Genomic DNA, 19843 nt, shown 5'->3' with positions numbered 1-19843 from the left:
AGAGCTATCCAATTCAATTCCACTCCCCCGCTCTCTCCCCATAGCCCTGCAAACTTTCCTCCCCAAATATTTATCTACATCTCTCATGAAAGTTGTTATCGAATTGGCTTCCACCACCCTTTCAGGTACCCTTGACAGCCAGAACATCACACATTGAAGTGGAGTGCTGAAATACAAAGGCCTATTTTACTAGCTCTGCATTTATGCGGATTACATGCATATGACCCTGTGTGACTCTTTATAGAGACTGGCCAGATTCTGCTACCTATATCCCAAAAGCATTGAATCATATATGTGTTCACCTTTAAATCCTTCCATGGTATCGCCACATCAATCTGCGACCTCCTCAAATCCTGCTTGCCCCACCTCTCCTTTCGCTCAGGAGGCACTGGCCAGCCTCATGTCCTTCGCCCACCATTGGCGGGCAGGCTTTCAGTATTTCTGCTCCTACTCTCTGGAACGCCATCCTGGAGTCCCTCCAATTTGCTTGACACCCTCTCTCACTTACCTCATTCAACCCTAACCAATCTCAAGACCTGCGCTCTTTTGGTCATCTTTCCCCTCCCTTCCCCTCGACTCAACTCCCACCCCCTGCTCGGCTGCCCAGCCAGTACTGTTAAATATCTTGTGATGTCCTTCTGACGTGAAAGGTCCTATGTAATTATATTTGTGTGTGTGTATGTGTGCGCGTGTGTGTATGTGTGTGTCTTAGAATAAAATATACAAGAATTTTAGGTAGTTACATTTTTCATGATTTTCAAAATTAAGCTTTTGCATTGCAATGTTGCTCCAATGCTGACATTTTCCCCTTTATTAGATTGAGTCAGTAGTGCCCCGCACTGCTTTAAATCTAGCTCAGGACATCTTCTCTCCATCGAATATTTAATAGAGCTGCAGAGAGTGATTTTGAATAATTAATTACAACGAGCATTGGTGTTTGGTCAAATTGGTGTAAAAAATCTGCAGAGATTTTAAAGGTGTATTAGGTAAAAGAGGTTTAAACATTCATTTCCACATTGTGGTTGCAACTTATATAAAAATGCCTTTGTTACAGGGGTATATTCGACAGTGTCGCAAACACACAGGGATGTTCACGGAAGCACAGTTGAACACCATCTTTGGAAACATTGAAGAGATCTACAAATTCCAAAGGAAATTTTTGAAGGATTTGGAGAAACAGTTCAACAAAGATGATCCTCACCTGAGCGAAATTGGATCCTGTTTCCTCCAACACGTACGTTGAATGTTTAATTTCCCAATAATCTTATTCTTCGAACAATTTCATGAATGCTTCACTTCTGCGTTCTAGAACACATGAAACGTCAGCCTCAGACTCTGATTTTTAATTTGTTGTTTTAATGGTAGCCCCTAAAAGGTGATGTCACTTCCTGCATACACAAAGAAGTAAGTGACGCAATGTTCAGACATTTTTAATGCACAGGAAGCTAAGTCGCCAATCTCTGGGCCCTGGGGTCTATCTATGCTAATATCAATTCCTGTGTGTTGTGTTTGTGGGAAGTGAGTGAGCCACCTGCATGCATGTGCAGTGAATGGGGTCCATACCCCTAACCACGTTAAACAGAATCAGCATTATATTCTCCTCTCTGTCAGTGTCAGCTGCCTATTTCACAACAGCCCTGATGTGAAGCCTGAAATTCTTCCTGATTCTATCCTTATCCTTTCTACATCTCTTATTGCAAGCTCCACCACTGTTAAGCGCTCCGAGATGCTACCTCAAGTAAAGTGTGCTTTATAAATGCAAGTTATGATATTTTCATTGCAGCCTAAAATAGATCATTGAGTATTATTAATAGGTTATACGTAAAATATTATTATTAATAATAATCCTTGCTTTTGACATGGAGCCTTTTATGTTGAGAGGACATCTCAAAGCGCTTCACAAGCTTTAATGTAAAATGTGTATTTTGTAGGCAAAATGCAGCAGCCAATTTGCTCAAAGCAATGTCCTTCAAACAACCGTGAAATAAATGACCAGTTATATCTAGGAAATTGTTTGCCAGGACACTGGGAGAAACGCGCTTCTCTTTTCGGATAGTGCCATGGGATCTTTAACGTGCACCTGAAGAGGCAAACGGGAACTTGGTAAACGTCTCAATCGAAGTACAACACCTTCAACAGTGCAGGGCACCCCAGCACTGCATTGGAATGTCAGTCTAGGCTAATTGGGTTCAAGAACCTGATGTGGTTCTGACTCAGAGCCGGACTAGATTAACTCTAATAACGAAACAGAGAAATCACTGGTTACAGGGATCCAATTTGAATGGTATGTTTTGAGCATTAGCATTTGTTCAGTTTCTAGTTTGCCTCGACTGACAGACTTTATTGTTACTGATGACTGCGATGAGGCTAAACGTCCAGCAATCGAATGCCTTTCTCAAATGATTAATGTTCTCTTACAGCAAGAAGGATTTGGAATCTACTCTGAATATTGTAACAACCACCCGAGTGCTTGTGTTGAGCTTGCCAAGCTAATGAAACAAAGCAAATATCGGCATTTTTTTGAGGCCTGTCGACTGCTCCAGCAGATGATTGATATCGCCATTGATGGCTTCCTTCTAACTCCAGTCCAGAAAATCTGTAAATATCCATTGCAGCTCGCTGAGTTACTCAAATACACCACTCCAGGCCACAGGTACGAGTTTTCGAGACCAAACCAAGGTAGCAAACTGAACGTAAACGTGTATGGTTATAGATAGCATGTTCCATCTGACCCTTCTCTTTGCATGGATTTTCTGTACCCATTTGTTCAAAAGTCTAAACAGATTTCTTAAGGATGAGAGGGTCAACAGCTACTGACTGGGAGCCTAATCTGCCAAGTGTTGGTTCAACATCTAATAGGGAACGTGAGCTGGGTTTAGGCAGTTGTAAGATAGGTTAGTTTTACCCTGCTGATGGTGTGTTCTTGCAATAGTGATCCTAAAATTACAGCAGCAGGAGGATGTGCAGCAGGTCTGTGTTAGCTCAATGGTGCGGGAGTTAAACTACAGCAAAATTCGCATAAGTCTTGATCCTAAATGCATCCTAAATCTTATGCAAATCATCTCCTAATTTGTAATGTCGCTACTGCACTTACCGACTGCATTGAACCTGCAAGGAATAAAGTCTTAGCCTGTCATCTCATGTGCATTTACTGACTGTATTGAAGTACGGATGCGTAGGTAGTTTATTGAATCAAGTCGTATATTGTACGATTAATGCAAGTTTGCCTGTAAAGTATACTTCACGTAAAACCGGAGGTTATGATTAACCTATATAAAACACAGGTTAGGCCTCAGTTCTGGGCACCACACTATAGGAGGGATGTTAAGGCATTGGAAAGGGTGCAGAGGAGATTTACGAGGATGGTACCAGGAATGAGGGACCTTGATTATGAGGAAAGGCTAGAGAGGCTGGGATTATTCTCATTGGAACAGAGAAGGTTACGGGGAGACTTAATAGATGTCTTCAAAATCATGAGGGGATTTGATAGGTTAGAAAGGGAAAAACTGTTTCCACTGGTGGGTGTGTCGGTGACTCGAGGTCACAGATTCAAAATAGTCTCTAAAAGAAGCCGAGGGGAAGTGAGAAGAAATTTTTTCACGTAGCGAGTTGTTCGAATCTGGAGCGCATTGCCTGAAAGGGTGGTCAAGGCTGATTCGATAACTACTTTTAAAAACGCGGTGGACAGGTATTTGAGGAGGACGGGTTTGCAGGGTTATGGGGAAAGAGCTGGGGAGTGGGATTGACATTAATTGCTCTATTCAAAGAGCCGGCACAAACTCGATGGACCGAATGGCCTCTTTTTGTGCTGTATGATTCTATGATATAATTCTATTATATTAAATGTTATGGTCCCGACTAATACAACTTATGCCTGTTTATGATATAACAATGTGAAAGTCTAAAGAAACCTGGTCCTTTTCACAGTGACTACAAAAATGTCAGCGCTGCATATGAGGCCATGAAGAACGTAGCACGTCTGATTAACGAGAGGAAAAGACGATTAGAAAGTATAGACAAGATTGCGCATTGGCAAGTGTCTATCGTATACTGGGAGGTGAGTGTATATTTCTGACCCGAAACTGTCTGCTTACCTTTCTGCCATCTCTTTTGGATCTCTCATGTTCATTCAGTCTTCAGTGACATAGACCTACCTAAAGCTCTCCTAAAAAAAGTGGTACCCATAACTATTGCTCTCACTATGATTAATGTCTATTTTCATCACCAAATCGATCTATAAATAAAGTTGTTTGAATGTGTAATAATAATAACAGGAATTACTGTGAAGTGTAGTGACTATGTCTTTTGTAGGCGAACACGGCCGCCAATTCTCACCCAGCAATGTCCATGAAGTGAAACAGCCAAGAAGTGAATGATTAATTTTATTTGGAGGATTCTTGACCAGAATACAGGGAAAAACTCCCTTCTCTTTTTCCAATAGTGACATGGGATCTTTAATGTCCACCTAAATGGGCAGATGTCACCTCAGTCGCATCTGAAGGATGGCACCTCCGACAATGCAGCGCTCCTCCAGAATGGTACTGGCGTGTCAGCTTAGACTGTGAGTTCAATATCCTGACGTGGGGCTTGAACTCATAATCTTCTGAAACAGAGGCGAGAGTGTATCACCTGAGCCAGGCTGACACATTTATGTACAGTTTGGAACTGCAGAATTGTAGTAAACTGCAGTATTGAAGGACTTGGATGGAAATGATCCTCTTTAGCCAGAATCCAAATCCCAAAAAGGAAACAGCAAGTAAAATCCTATAGGTTTAAGGTTTAAACCTGATTTTATATTGAAGTATCTGCTTTGCGCCACTAGAGGGTTCTCAGTTTATGTACAGTAATGACTGGGGACCTCATTGTCAGAACCCAGTAAGATAGGGTTATCTTACATCAGGTAATATGACACAGAAATAGGATTTGGCCCAACTAATGTGTGCCCCTTGTTCTCAGTAGTTGATGCTCTCTGTGCTGTATTTCATTCCCTTGCCTCACTCCCTCCCTTGCCTCCTTCAAGGTGTGTCTCAAAATCCTCCTCTTCGACCGCGCCTTTGGCCACCTTCCTAACCTTACTCGCCCTCCATCTTCTCTGATCCCGACCCCCAGCTGGATCCAAATCCTTGACTGAATCAATTCTACAAAAACAACAATAAATTGCATTTATATAGTGCCTTTCATGTCGGGAGGACATCCCAAGACACTGACAATTCCCCGTAAAGGTGACTATTCGACTAAAGAGAAAGTGACCGACTAATGTTACAGGGCCATAAAGATATTTATTAATAAACACATTTATTAATGATGTAGCTGTATGTAATACAAGACGGGCACTTACTGAATGCCCTCCAGATCTGACCGTCGGGAGGATCTCACTGTGCATTTCCTTCCTGAATAATTTGCTGTGTTGCTGGAGGGGCCGTGTGATTTGCAATACAAACATATTTACATTTATGTAGCGCCTATCAATCAGGAGGATGTCCTAAGGTGCAAAACAATACTGTCTTGGCACCCGAGCTGAGGGTGGGAGGTGCGGGGAGGAGAAAGATGACTGAAAACACACTCAAAAAGGTAGGTCCTGAGACTGTCCTTGAATGAGGTGAAGGAGGGAGCGAGTCAGGGTGACTCTGGGATGGAGAGATTGGGAGTAAAATGGCTGGAAGCCCGCCCGCCGATGGTGGGGCAGGTAAAGGAAGAGACCTGATGCAGGCTAGTGCTCGCTGAGTGGGTTGGGTTTAACTGTACATCTGAATATTTTTCAGGGGAAAGATGTTCTGGCTAGAAGCTCGGAGCTGATCCATTCTGGAGAGTTAACCAAATTTTCACGTCAAGGCAAGAGCCAGCAGAGGACCTTTTTTCTCTTTGACCATCAGCTAGTGTTTTGCAAAAAGGATCTGTTGAGGCGAGACATGTTGTACTACAAAGGCACTGTGGACATGGATGAAATGGAGGTGTTGGACATGGTAGACGGAAGAGACAAGGATTTTAATATTAATGTAAAAAATGCCTTCAAACTGAAAAGCACAGAAACAGAGGAAATCTACCTGCTTTGTGCCAAGAAGCCAGAAGACAAGCAGCGGTGGCTACAAGCATGTCTAGATGAAAGAAAAAGAGTAGAAGAAGACAAAGAAATGGGTGAGTTTGTCGGCTGATTTCAGAGTACTGGTTAGATGTAGAAGGATATTCTTTGCATCCGATATCGAGCCTTATAACGTTGTCAAAACATCTCATGATGATTTTTACTGTGAAGTGTAGTGACTGTATTTTGTACGCAAAGTGCTGAAGGCTACATGAAGATTGTCTGGTTAATATTACTGATGATAATAATAATTAATCTGTGTTCGAGCGGTCATGCGGTTTGAACTCTTATTGAAGGAAAAGGCCTTGCAACAAAACTGAAAAGTTTGAAGGTTAGTTAATGTTGGTTAAACATTTTAAGTCCACAGCCTGGCACGACAAAAATGTGCTGATGTGCAAAATAATAATAATTATGCATGCATTTGGTGTAGTGCCTTATCATGTCGTAAGGATGTCTCAAAGCGCTTCATAGCATTTTCTGTGAAATGAAGTGACTGTGTATTTGTAGGTGAACACAGCAATCAAATTGCACACAGCAATGTCCCATTAACAGCCATGAAATGAATGGCCAATTGTATTTGTGGAGTGTTGGCCTGGACACTGGGAGGAACTCCCTTTTCTTTTAAATAGTGCCATGAGATCTTTAATATCTCCTTGAACAGGTAGATGGGCCCTTGGTTTAACTTCTCATCCGAAGCACCTCTGACAATGCAGCAGACCCCCAGCACTACAATGGAGTGTCAGCTTAGACCACTTGTGTACAAGTCTCAATGTGGGATTTGAACACACAACCTTAGAGTGCTACCACTGCACCAACTGACACAGATGCAATTACACAATGGGATTGACTTATGGGAAGAAACTCACACCCTGTCCATAGTGAAAGCCTGTCCTCCCCCCCACCCCGAGTCAGTCACATTGGTTGAACCCAATGTGGTTATTGGCTTTACTCTTGTTTTTTTTCATGTTAAGCCAATATCCCATCAACCAACAGCTCAATACTGTGATTCACAAGTCAGCTTCAGGGTTAAATACTGTCATGAATCAATAGGGTGGAATTTTCCACTTTGTTGATAGGGCTTTATCACTGGCATTATCGCCAGTGCTAATTAATACATCACAGGCCTGAAATTCCTCTTGGTTCTCGCTGGTAAAACATTTGGCTTCAAATTTAAAATTATGCAGGAATTGTGGAAAATTCTAAAATTCAGCGTTAATTTAAAAGCCGGTTCCTATCAATAGTGCGGAAAAAATGCTTTTCAAATCAACTTTGAATTTAAGAACTCTCCACAATTCTGCGTGGTCTTAAATTTTCAACCAAATTATAGACTGAAACCAGATAGAATTTCAGACGTCTGATATACAGTGTATGCTCAGAACTGGAGCAATTTAAGGCAGCACGCCTTTCCAGAGTTGTAGCTTCCTGTGCTCCTATTGTCAAGAGGTGCAGTCCTTCAAATGAGATGTTAAACCAATGTCCCATCTGCCTATTCATCCAGATTGCGGACTAAAAAAGCAGGTAAATGGAGTTGAAAGATCAGCCATGATCTAATAGAATGGTGGAACAGGCTTGAGGGGGCTGAATGGCCTATTCCTATGGCACTATTGATGTTCGACCAGTCAGCCCGATTTGTTTGCAAGTCTTGGTAAGACAAGCATTGGAAAAGCAGACTGGTTATGGAGCCTGGGATTCTTCCCACTTGGAACTTGCCATATCAACATGTCCGCTCCCTCCACTCAGCAGGCTCCAGCCCGGCCCACCCCACGATCGGAGGTCGAGCCTTCATCCTCTCTGCCTCCATCCTTTGGAACACCATCCCACAGCACCTCCCAACGTGAAATGTGTTTTACAAATGTAATTTAGTTGTTGTTGCCTTGCTCCTGCCCTCTCTCCTTCAAGGCGCATCTCAAAATCCACCTCTTCGACCGGGCCTACCAGCCACCCTTCTGCGCTCCACCCCTCCTGATCCCAGCCCCCAGCTTGAGTTCAAATCCTTGGCTGTCCAGTGCCTTGGGACGTCCTCCCAACGTGAAAGGTGCTATACATATGTAATTTGTTGTTGTTGTTGATAACCCTGCAAAACAATGCCCTAAAAGGTTAGATGGTCTTATCTGGGCAGAGGTAAGCAGCAGAAAAGCTACCAGTGCTCTGTAATCTTAGCCTGTGCATTTTAGCTGGTTAATCTTCAACGCAAACTTGGTGTGTATGTGTGGGGAGGTGGCTCCAAGTCTTTGCTCTTCCCAACCTGCAACTAAATTCCCTAGGTTGGGTAAGCAGGGTACACCTTTTTGGAGTGTGAATGTACATTTCATAACACACAAATGGAAACCATACACATGTGGAATCCACAGTAGTTTGGTTTGGATACTCAGATACCAGATTCAACTTCGCCTCATCTAGGCTGATGTGCATGTTTGATTGAAATAGATTAAGGAGCAAAAGTCTATAATTGATGAAATATTTATAATCCTCTGTTTCAATCTGTTTTCAGGATTTGAAATCTCAGAAAACCAAAAGAAACAAGCTATGTTAAATGCCAAAAAGTCCAGGCATGGAAAGATGAAGGGTGAGTAAGGTGTGAGATGCAGAGAAGCAGGGTTGGAGGTATTTGAGACGTCTCAAAGACGTGAATAGGTGCTATATCAAATTGAAATCCTGTACGCTTTGAAAGTCATAATGACTTGAACAGTAAACACAACTGACAAGCTAATGTGGTTTAACACCCTATGGCTTTGCTCATAGCACTCACTGGTATCCTGTGGACCTCTGCTAATCGGAAGCATGGAGCACCTGGCGTCTGATGCTTCCCACACCAAACAATGGCTGGCTTCTGGGTGGTCAGATTGCTACTGTAGTCACTGCTTGCATGCTATGTGCAGTGGTGCTGAGATCATTTCCTGCACTCTGCAAATGCTAGGCAACACTGATAGTGACACTTCCTGTGTATTGCACATATTAAACAATATCATTAGTGACCTAAATCGCTCTTTTATTCTGCTTAAAAACAGTTACACAAAGATTGGGCCCAGATAACCATGTTATAACAGGGTCATCCTGTAATAGAATCTCTGCTTTACTGCCTTTCTTCCTACAAGAACCTCTACTTTTATTTGATTTGGTTTTCTACTCATTCAAAATTGTTTGGTTTTCTGCATAACATAAATCTAGCCACCTTGCCCCATGAGAAACACAAATTGCACATGTTCAAGTTGATCAGGATGACTGGGGGGGAAACGGATTGGCATTGAGAACTACATCTGAATTCAGTCCAGAGTTTAGTCTCTTAATAACTTTTAGGCCTCCAGTAGAAATTATGGTGTAGTCTTGAGTCTAATTCCCAGTGATGAAATAGAACATAATTCTGCATCAAATTTTAGGTGATCTTCTGTGAATGGGTGTGAGAACAGTATTGAGACACAGTGGATTTGGCCCCTTTTTCAGCAGGTTGAGGGGAGAAAAAAATGAGGGGTATAAATTCCATCTTGTTCAGGATTTACTGTATTTATGTAGCATTTCAGAGCATCCAGAATGTGGCCAATTCTCAAATCTCGTCTTTAATTTTGAACTTGAACCAATTTGCTCAATTTTTTTTAAGAACCACAGCAGCTATGCCTTCAAATTTAAGACAGAATTCAACAATTTGCCAAATTCTGGACATTCTAAAATGCTATGGAGGAATTTCCCTGATTCTTAACATGTTTGCTTTACACACTTTAAAATTCCATTCATGACCCCTGACTTGGCTGGTGTTTCTTGTCAGTTGTGAGTCTTGCTACACTTTGAGATGAGGCATTATTGTTTTCTCTGGCTTTACATAGAATGATATTGATGGTTTGTAAGAGTGTAAACCACAGAGCTGCCTCTTAATACTGTCCGTAAGTATTATCCATTGACTTTGATTGGTTAAAATTTAAAGATCAAAGTAGATTGAGGAACAATAATTATCCTGACCTTTGATATTGCACCTTATCACATTGTCAAGCTGTCTCAAAGCATTTCATAGGATTTTACTATTTTAGAATAGTGCCACGGGATCTTTAAAATCCACTTGGACAGGCAGACATTGCCTGGTTTAAGGTCACATCCGAGAGACAGTACCTCATACTTTGCATCTCATACGTTGATCCTCACCCTTGTCTTCAAATCCTTCCACTCCTCTGACCCCCCTACCTCTCTGATCTCCTCTCTCCTCACAACAGTGCCTGTTGCCTTCGCTCCACTGGGTCTGGCCTCCTCCTTGTCCCCCGAATCCTCCACTCCACCATCGGCAGCCATGTCTTCAGCCACTACGCCCCGAGGCTCTGGAAGTCCCCTCCTCACTCCCTTCACCTCCTCTCTTCCTATTTTCAGGTCTCGGTTGAAGACCTTTCTTTTCGACTGCACATTTGGTCGCCTTCCTCCCCCTCCCCCTGGCTCGGCCCCAGGATTCGTTACTGTGAAGCGCTCTGAAACGCCGTCCAAAGTGGAGGGCGCTATATAAATCCAAATTGTTGTTGTTGCACTACACCCCCAGTTCTGGGTTGGAGTGTCAGCCTAGATTGCAGGTTCAAAGTCCTGACCTGGGTCTTCAACCAACAGTCTGCCAAGTTAGGCGAGAGTGCTGCCAACTGAGCCAGGCTGACATCCAATAATGTACAGTTACAGAAATTACAGGACTTGTCTAGTGCAACAAAGGGTGATTCCTGACTGTCTGGAAATGATTAATGTCTGACTGGACAAGTGTGTTTGAATGTTTCAGGTGTGAGCTACAGTGGGTGTTCAATCCCTCCTCCACATCAAGCCCTTCACCCTCTGCACCAACGACACATCACGGTACCCACCAGCATTCCACAGCAGCAGGTATTCTCACTGGCTGAACCCAAACGTAAGCCAGCCCCCTTCTGGCACAGCTTCACCAAGTTGACCCCCTTTAAGAAATGAAGAGACAGTGGTTGCCTTAGAGAAGCGGCAACAAAGATAAAGGCCAACACATCACTGTGGAGATCACGGGCCCTGGGACAGCATCCGGGTTGGAGAGGAGCTGAGAGATGAAGTGTCACATCATTTGTCAATGTTTCCTCATATTTAGCTCCCCACGCAGTTCAATTGAGGCCTTTCTCTCAACGACAATGAGCCAAGGGTTGAAGGTTGAATGGGAGCTATAAAGGAGGCGAGCAGCAATGAAGCAACACAACTACATTTTTACAATGTGCCCAGGACGAATTCATAAGATACTTTAGTAGGTTAGTTTACACATGACGAGCACGTTATTTCCAATAGAAGTAAAGTTATTAGAACAAATTTGCCAGTATTTTGTCCTGTTTAGCCTACTGGTCATTCCTATCAGTAATTGGCTTTATAGGCCACTTTAGTAAACCACTCACAACCTTATTTGCCTTTTGAAACAGCAGAAGCCTCTGATTCTTAGGCAAATCTATTCCAAGGAAGCACACTACCCCAATATGAGGTAACACTGGCAGGTAAATGACAGTTTTTAAGCAAGCATTTTAAAGTATGAAATGTGCAAATGTGCATTACTTATATGAGATGATCAACTATCACTGTAGAAATGTAAACGGAATGGTTTTGTACATTAGTGTCTGATCTGTGGGTTAAACACAGATTGCTGCAGCCAAGTATGTATGTAACACAGAAATGCTCTCTCTTTGTCTTAGGAGGACACAGGGATGTGTTTCAGCCTTAATATTTGAAAGTTCCCAGTGTACTTTCTCCCCATTAGCACAATAGGACCATTCTCCCTACAACGGAGAGGAACTTTAATTCTCACCATTCCAAGTAAAGACTGTACCAAAACTGGGCCATGTGGCCCCCAGTGCTCTTATGTTCCTGAAACTTATGGCATGGACTATATGCGCTGCAATGAAACTCCAGAATGTGTCTTGTGAATAGTCAGTCACCTACTATGAACCTCCCTTCACGTTTCCAGGAATGGCGTACAACCCTAGCTAAGCATGGAGTCTTTGTGATGCAGCTAATGTAACAGAATTGTGTGTGACCTTGGCATTCGTTTTGTAAACTCTTGCCTTTATAAATGAACCGTGACAATTATAGAGATGTTCGCTCTGTTTTTTTCTATCAACCTTGCCAATTCGCTGTGAATTTTGTCCTAAAACGTGCGACAATTTGTGAAATGTACATTTTTTTTTACCAAGACTTTTTAGGAAACTTTCAGTTACAAACAAAGGCAGGTGCTGGCTAACTGTCGTGCATGGTTGGTGAACCAAAGGACATTAGCCTTAGTAACTACCTGCCACTGCACGTTATGTTACTTTGCTTTTGACGGGCTTGTTACTGGTTCCTTTCCAAATTGCCTGTAATATATGAATTGTTCTGTGTATAGTGAGAGCCTATCTCATTTTCATATTTTTGTCCAGACCATTTTGTTTTGTGATTTTTTTTAAGCACACGGATATAAATAATAATGTCTGGTCTGTGATGTTACAGTTTGATGGTAAGTCGAACGCCTCAGAACAATGTGATGCACTGCTGCACAGTACTGATATCACAAGCATGATGTACATACCTAACGTAACTTGTGTATTTTTTTGTAGTGTAGTCTCATTTTTGTTATGTTCCAAAGAATGATTACCTTCAGTTAATGTAATAAAACATTCAATTTAAAAAATTCATTTATTTTGGTGAAATAAATATGATTTCCTCATTCCAGTTACGGCCTAACTATCCTTGCTTGATATTTTCTTGCAGTTTCCCAACGTAGAACATACTTCAAACATTCATATTTGTCTGCCTGCTTTTCCACTGGAGGCTTGAATCTTTTTTGGTCAATTGCACATGTGAAAACCCATCAGTGGAGTCCTGTAGCTCAGTGGTTAGAGCACTCGCTTTGCAAGTGAGAGACCTGAGTTCAATTCCAGGCAGGGCGAAACCTTGGGCAAGTTTCCTTAATCCACACACCTAATAATAATCCCTCCAAAACAAAACAATAATAAATTGGTCATTTTCAATCTACGACTGTTTGTGGGACATTGCTGTGCGCAATTGGCTGCCGCGTTCCCCACAAATACACAGTTAATTCACCTTACAGTGTGTTCTGTGAAGCGCTTTGGGATGTCCTCCCGACGTGAAAAGCGCTATATCAAATGCAAGGATTATTATTATTATTATTATTATCATGCTTAACAGTATCCAAAGCGACCAAAGTCTGCTATTTACAGGCTGGACTGTGGATTGTGTCTAGAATGGAATAATATCTGGAATGGAACCTGTGTCTGGAACGGAATAATTTACACTGTGTACCCGGGGGGAGGGGGACCCTGCTTGGCAGGAACCAAGGCTTGGGGACCCCAAAGTGTGTGTTAGGGTACTGCTGGAATCTAACCAGCTAAAACTGCACAGCTCATCATTGATATCACTGTCTAGCAAGCTTTCACGCTGCTTGTCCAGATGGGACCACACTACCCTTTAGGGCTTTGACTTGCAGGGTTACAAGGAGCTGAGTGAGATGATTCCCTACTCCCAGTGACTGGTCTGCCCTTCCAAGTCCTGCCAATTGAGCCAGGCTGACTCTGCTGTCATCAGCAGTGCCCTGGAATACTGCAAACCTGCCTGGCTCAAGAACCAGACTACAGAGACTGCAATAGAGAGCTGGTTCGATTCTGACATTCCATTGCCAAACATATCACTTTGGACCCAGTTTAGCTCTAAGGAGACCCCACTTTAGGAGTGATTATCTCCTTCAACAACAATAATCCTTGCATGTGACTGATTATCTCCTCCTTAACCTAGGTCTGAGCTGGGCAGATACAGGGACTCTCACTACAGAAGAGGTTTATTCTCAGGCAAGGAAACCAGAATAGGAACACAACAACAACAAGATTCCATTTATAGAGCACCTTTCACGTCGGGAGGACAGTCCAAGGCGCTGTACAATTGGGTCAGGACCCGAGCAGGGGGGGAAATGGTCAGGGTGAGGGAAGGGAGGGAGGGAGCGAGGAGGGGGTAGAGAGTCGAGAGGGGAGCTAAAGGCACAGTCAAAGAGAAAGGTCTTGAGACCGGCCTTGAAGGAGGAAAGGGAGGAAGCAAGGCGAAGGCACTGGGGGATGGAGTTCCAGAACCTAGGGACTGAGAGGCTGAAGGCCCGGCCACCGATGGTAGGGCGGTTAGGGCGGGGGATGTGGAGCAGACCGGAACAACTGTGGAGGGGTGCAGGCAACTGGGCTTGGGGGCAGTACCTGGCATTCCTCTTACTGACCTGTGCACTCCCAATCTCCCTCCGACTCCCCATTCTAACTATTGATTAACCTGAGGCCAGCTATGCTACCTGGGCCTCATACTTACTCGCCTGGGACCAAGTCAGAGTTGCCACCCTTCCCAGCCCAGCACAATGAGAGAGATGGCAGGGTCAGCATCTACTTAAGAGGGACATCAGTTTCTACCCCTCAAACCTTCCTGTCCTGAGGCCTGGTGTCTGATACATTATTATCATATATGAATAAAATGGACATAAGAATTTGGAACAATGACGAATTGAAGTCACTGAAGCACAGAGTTACGGTTCAGTGAACAGTTAGGATACCTGCTTCACTGAGAATTCACCATTGGACTTATTAATCATTTATTAGGAAAGTATATTCAAAATCTTTCTTCAGATGGTAAAGATTCGTACAGACACCAATGTTTCTAGTTTGTCTTTGGAAGCACTTATTTATTAATAGCTCATCTGGCTTAATGATTATACAGTTTAAAAGAATACACACATAATGCATATCTAGCAAACTTCTCTCCAGGAACAACTGACCAGTTAGAAGTGGCACTTGCTGTGGTGAGTAGGCAATGCTTTACATGTTCATTGCGCACAGTGCACTTTATGATTCAGAATCCTGATTTCCTCCTTAACTTTAGTGTTTGCAGGCAAACAATTTAATATTCAGATTGTGCACAAGCTTGATATGAATATCAATTGAAATGTGGTCTTAAAAGAGTATTGTTGGTATTTGAGAGAACAAAATTATAAGTGCTGGGACAGTCTAATGTTGATTTAGAAAATTAACACTCCAGTGCAGTATTGGAAGAGCATTGGCTGCATGATTTTGGAGTGACTTCCTTCAGAAAAAAATGTTAAACTGAGATCCTGTTTGACTGTTCGGTTGGATGTTAAAAGATCCCATGGACCTGTTTGAAAATAGGAAGGAGTTTCTCCTGGTATCCTGACCAACAAACCTTCAAATAAATTGATCATTCACTTAATGGCTGTTTGTTGGAGCCGGCTGTGTGCAAATTGGCTGCTGGGTTTGTGTACGAAAAACAATCTACCCTTGACCACAATCAGTGAGAAGTGCTTTGAGACATTTCAGATATTATAAAATTCAAGCCTTTTGCTCCTTGTATGCTGATCTGCCGCAATAAATCTTTTTTCAAATTATTTTAAAACAAATCTGCTTAAGGGATGAAACTATGACTGAATTTGCTGTGTTATTGCTGTTAGATTGTCGTGGTGGATATTTTTGAGAGTACGGACTGGTAATCTGGATCCACAATGCAAAGTTGGTTGTTGGTAGTTCTGATCACCCTGGGCAATGCAGAGCAGCTGAGAGAAGAGACATGTTTGTGCGGACATCCTGGAATACCTGGTCATAATGGAACGCCTGGAAGGGATGGGCGGGATGGCTCAAAGGGTGACAAGGGAGACACAGGTGCGTATTCTGATGAATGCATTCTTCTTGTTTTGTACAATTGTGAATACCTAACATTACCATTTTTAGATGACTGATTACTTAAAGGCATTTTAAAAAGTTGTATCAATGCAAAATCATGCACAGCTGCTCTGTGGTGGACTCCCAAGTGAAATGAATTTGATCAATCACAATTGAATTCTATTCAGGGTTTACTCAGAGCACAAAATTGCCCTTAATTTGAAACAAAATGGCAGTCTGATTTAGGGAGTCTGTAGCATGGACAGTGTTACATGCACTAATCTGATAGAGACTGTTCTGAATCTACGAATTACAGATTTAGGGATCTAAAAGTAGTTATCGTTCACTGCATCTTCATAACGGGAAAACTTTGTTCAATGTCTGTCATGGGAGTGCTTTATTTACCTGCAAGTGTACCATATTCCCACCATGCTCTCAACAAGCACAACATTCACCAGAATAATGCTCACCAGTAATAACTAAGGTTGTAAATCAATCCACACCAGGGCAGATTTTTTGTAACTGTAAAATTAAGCATTTCTGAACTTTGGATTCTTAGTGACTGCGCAACTTTGTCTTGAGGTCACTTGTATTAAAAGCATCACGAGTAGAAATTCCACCTGGGTCAAGATTTACTCTATTAACGTAACATTGCAGACTGTACAGAATTTGGAAAATTCCTAAACACAGCCTTGGATTATGAATCTTTGTTCTTTTAAGAACTGCAGAAAAACAGGCTTCAGGTAAAAACTAAACACTTTGCCAAATTCTGAATGTTCTAAAATGTTATGTTACTTGAGTAAGTCTGAACCCAGGTGGAATTTTACCTCATACCTCTCAAAGGAAAAAAAATATTTAACTTTAGACAGTAATTATTCCCCTATAGCTAACATAACATCGGTTGTTAGTCAATTGGCGGAACGCTTTTCCAGGGATAATAATCCCTAAAAAATAATAATTTTGTTTGTGGGACACTGATGAGCTCAAATTGGCTCCTGTGTTTTGCCCACAATGTACAGTCAATTCCCTTTACAGTATATTCTGTGAAGCGCTTTGAGACATCTCGAAGACATGATAAGGCGCAATATCAATTGCAAGGATTATTATTATTATAAATATTCTTAATAATATCCTTATTTATTTCCTGGGGTTTTCATATATGAAGGTTTTTTTAATAATTAAATTTTATTAACAATAGATGATATCCAGTAAATCTCACATAAGTCATATCAGTTGGGACCATACATTTAATACAAAGTATGAGTTATGCCAAACTTGCATAGATTATAAACTCTTCAATGAGACTTGGGGAGGTGTATGTCTTAGGGTCTTAGGTGATTTATTCAGATCAGATTTATGTGAGTTTTACTGCACTGTATTGTGAAATGAATAGATAGATCATTGCTGCACTATGTTAGAAAAAACTTAAAATGTAACCAGTGAACTTACTGGCTAATGAAGTACTGAAGTCGATAGTGAAACAGTGCACTTGTGCTATTAACCCTGTGCTTCCTGTTCAGTTATGCAATGTAATGTAGAATCTCTTGAATCCAGTGTAATTCAAGAAGCTATTTTAACATGGGGGTGAATGTATTAATATAAAAGCTGCAAACTAATTTTCAACACATTTTAGAACTGTATTGATCAGAATAAGTAGAATGCCGAAAAGTGGTGTGTTTTTGTCTAGCTTTAGTTTTGAAATAATCAAGTGTGTAGCACTTCATTAACAGGTGAATTTGGGAAATGTGGACAATCTGGGCCTAATGGAGCAAAAGGACAACCTGGAGAAACAGGTAAGTGACTAACATTATGGCATAAATCAAGAAATATTCAATTGAGAAAATGTTTTATTTTGTTGGCCAACCAAAAAGGTTGTCCATCACTGAACTAAGGTATATAGAGAAATGCAAGGAAATGGGATCAAAAGGACTCCCATGAGCGAATAAAACTGTGGAAGACACTTGATGGTCTTAATACCCTCTTCCCATTCCTTGTAGTGTCCCTCAGTGCTGAACTGAGCTAGTGCTGCATTATGCACATGCTGTCCTTTAGATGAGACGTCTTCCTATTCTGATGGACTGCATAAGATTGGTTTGGGTGAAGAAGACCTTTCGGTCCATTTGATCTCATCCTCATCTTGTATATATGTCAGCTTGTCTCAGCTGATTGCACTCTCACCTCTGAGTCAAAAGATTGTAGGCTCAAACTCACGTCTCATAATGGGACTTTGAGCTCATATTCTAGGCTGACCATCTATTGTAGTACTGGGGCAGTGCTGCATTGTCAGAGGTGTTGTGCTTCAGATGAGATATTAAAATGGGGCCCCATCTGCCTGTTCAGGTGGACAGTGAATATTCTGCGACATTATTCAAAAAGAGAAGGGAGATTCTCCCAGTGTCTTGGCCAACATCTCCCAACAATAAAATTGGTCATAATGGAGAGTTGTGGGACATTGCTGTGTGCAATTTGGCTGCTGTGTTTACCTACAAAATACACAGTCACTACACTTTACAGTAAATCCTGTAAAGCATTTTGAGACATTCTCCTGATATGAAAGGTGTTATATCAAATGCAAGGATTATTACTATCATTATTTTTATTACAAAATAACAAGTACAGAACATAAAAGCTATAAAATAATGCAAAAATGTGGGCCTCAAATACTATGACTACTTGAGAGGGCTACACCACAGCATTCTGGCTCTACTACCAAACCATATGAAACTCTCTCTCTCTCTCACTGTCTCTTTTCACTCTATTGATGGGATTTCTATGCAGTGCAATAAATATGGTGATCTTACTGTGTTGGGTGTGTTATAGTCTTACAAGAAGATGTCAAAATCTCACCAGATTTCAATACTTTTAAATCAAAGATAGCATTTTTAAAAAAAATAAGTTTTATAGGGCCTGTACCAAATTCAGTAGCGGTTAATCTCTATCATGAAGAATTATATAAATATAAGAAATTTTTAAAAATCATCCTTGCATGTGATACAGTGGTTTTCACATCAGGAGGACGTCTCAAAGCACTTTATAGGATTTTGCTATATTTTGCTGGATTTTGAGTAATGACTGGTAATTCTTTACAGGATTTTGTTGGTGAAAGTTTATTAAAGTTTGAATAGGTAAAAGTTAAATATGTTTGACTTTTTATTATCATGTACTTAAAAGTCTTCCAATGTATATGATTTTACTTTTTTTTATATAAACCTAGGACCTCCTGGAGCACTCGGGCAGAAAGGACGAAGAGGGGAACATGGAGGCAAAGGAATACCTGGCAAACTTGGTCCAAAAGGAATTCATGGTTTGTTGGACACAAGGGCCAAAAAGGAGAAATAGGACTACAAGGACAGCAGGGTTTAAAGGGAGATATAGGACCTCAAGGCATAAAAGGGGAAAAGGGTACCTTTGGACCTCAAGGTAGCATTGGTTTACCAGGTTCTGTGGGACCCATTGGCAATCTAGGCCCCAAGGGAGACACAGGTGATCAAGGACCAATTGGTAGTCCTGGCATTCAGGGCCAAAAAGGAGACAAAGGAGAAATTGGGGAAAAGGGGAATACTGGTGACACTCATGTGCTGAGGCACAGTGCCTTCAGTGTTGGTTTAACAGAAAATTTCAAGCTGCCTCGCTCAGGGACCCCGATCAAGTTTACCAAGATTTTTTACAACAACCAGAATCACTATAACACCTCTACGGGAAAGTTTACCTGTGAATATTCTGGGGTCTATTACTTTGTCTATCATATCACGGTCTACGTCAAACATGTGAGAGTCTGCCTGTATAAAAATGGTATGAGGATGCTTCATACATTTGACAGCTATCAGAATAGTGAGGATCAGGCCTCGGGAGGAGCACTGCTTCAGTTACAAGATGGAGATAAAGTGTGGCTTCAAGCGATTGATGGGGAGTTCTTTAATGGGCTGTTTGCAGACACCAATGATGATACAGTTTTTACCGGGTTTTTATTATTTACTGAATAGAGCCAGACAGGTTTGCTGTGATCGAGAAAAAGGATCTTCCCATTTTATACACAAATAATCTCTTCATCCTCTTCAAATGTTTGCCAGATTTGCCTGTGTGCTTGGTTGACCTACATAGAACTGCTAAA

At 41.6% G+C, this 19843-nt stretch overlaps 2 protein-coding genes across 6 annotated transcripts in view; both read left to right on the top strand.

The window, feature by feature from the left end:
* LOC103183267 (spermatogenesis-associated protein 13) overlaps window positions 1–12708 on the top strand; it is an 83946-nt gene extending 71238 nt beyond the window's left edge. For all 5 annotated transcript variants that reach the window (XM_042333910.1, XM_007900640.2, XM_007900642.2 and 2 more), the window contains 6 exons: window positions 1055–1234; window positions 2421–2653; window positions 3928–4057; window positions 5763–6135; window positions 8571–8645; window positions 10818–12708. In XM_042333910.1, coding sequence (XP_042189844.1) covers window positions 1055–1234; window positions 2421–2653; window positions 3928–4057; window positions 5763–6135; window positions 8571–8645; window positions 10818–10999 — 1173 coding nt within the window. In that variant the 3' untranslated portion in view covers window positions 11000–12708. The remainder of the gene's footprint in view (window positions 1–1054; window positions 1235–2420; window positions 2654–3927; window positions 4058–5762; window positions 6136–8570; window positions 8646–10817) is intronic.
* Window positions 12709–14809: 2101 nt separating this feature from the next.
* Window positions 14810–19843, top strand: LOC103183269 (complement C1q and tumor necrosis factor-related protein 9A). The gene is given in 5 exon segments (XM_007900647.2): window positions 14810–14861; window positions 15525–15732; window positions 17463–17525; window positions 18947–19036; window positions 19039–19843. Coding segments are annotated over 4 exon segments (987 nt in total). The 5' UTR covers window positions 14810–14861; window positions 15525–15575; the 3' UTR covers window positions 19716–19843.

This window comes from Callorhinchus milii, unplaced genomic scaffold (assembly GCF_018977255.1).
Source record: "Callorhinchus milii isolate IMCB2004 unplaced genomic scaffold, IMCB_Cmil_1.0 Scaffold4, whole genome shotgun sequence".
Classification (NCBI taxonomy): Eukaryota; Metazoa; Chordata; class Chondrichthyes; order Chimaeriformes; family Callorhinchidae; genus Callorhinchus; species Callorhinchus milii.
The sequence above is the reverse complement of the archived record's forward strand: the minus strand, read 5'-3'. Positions and strand labels throughout refer to the sequence as shown.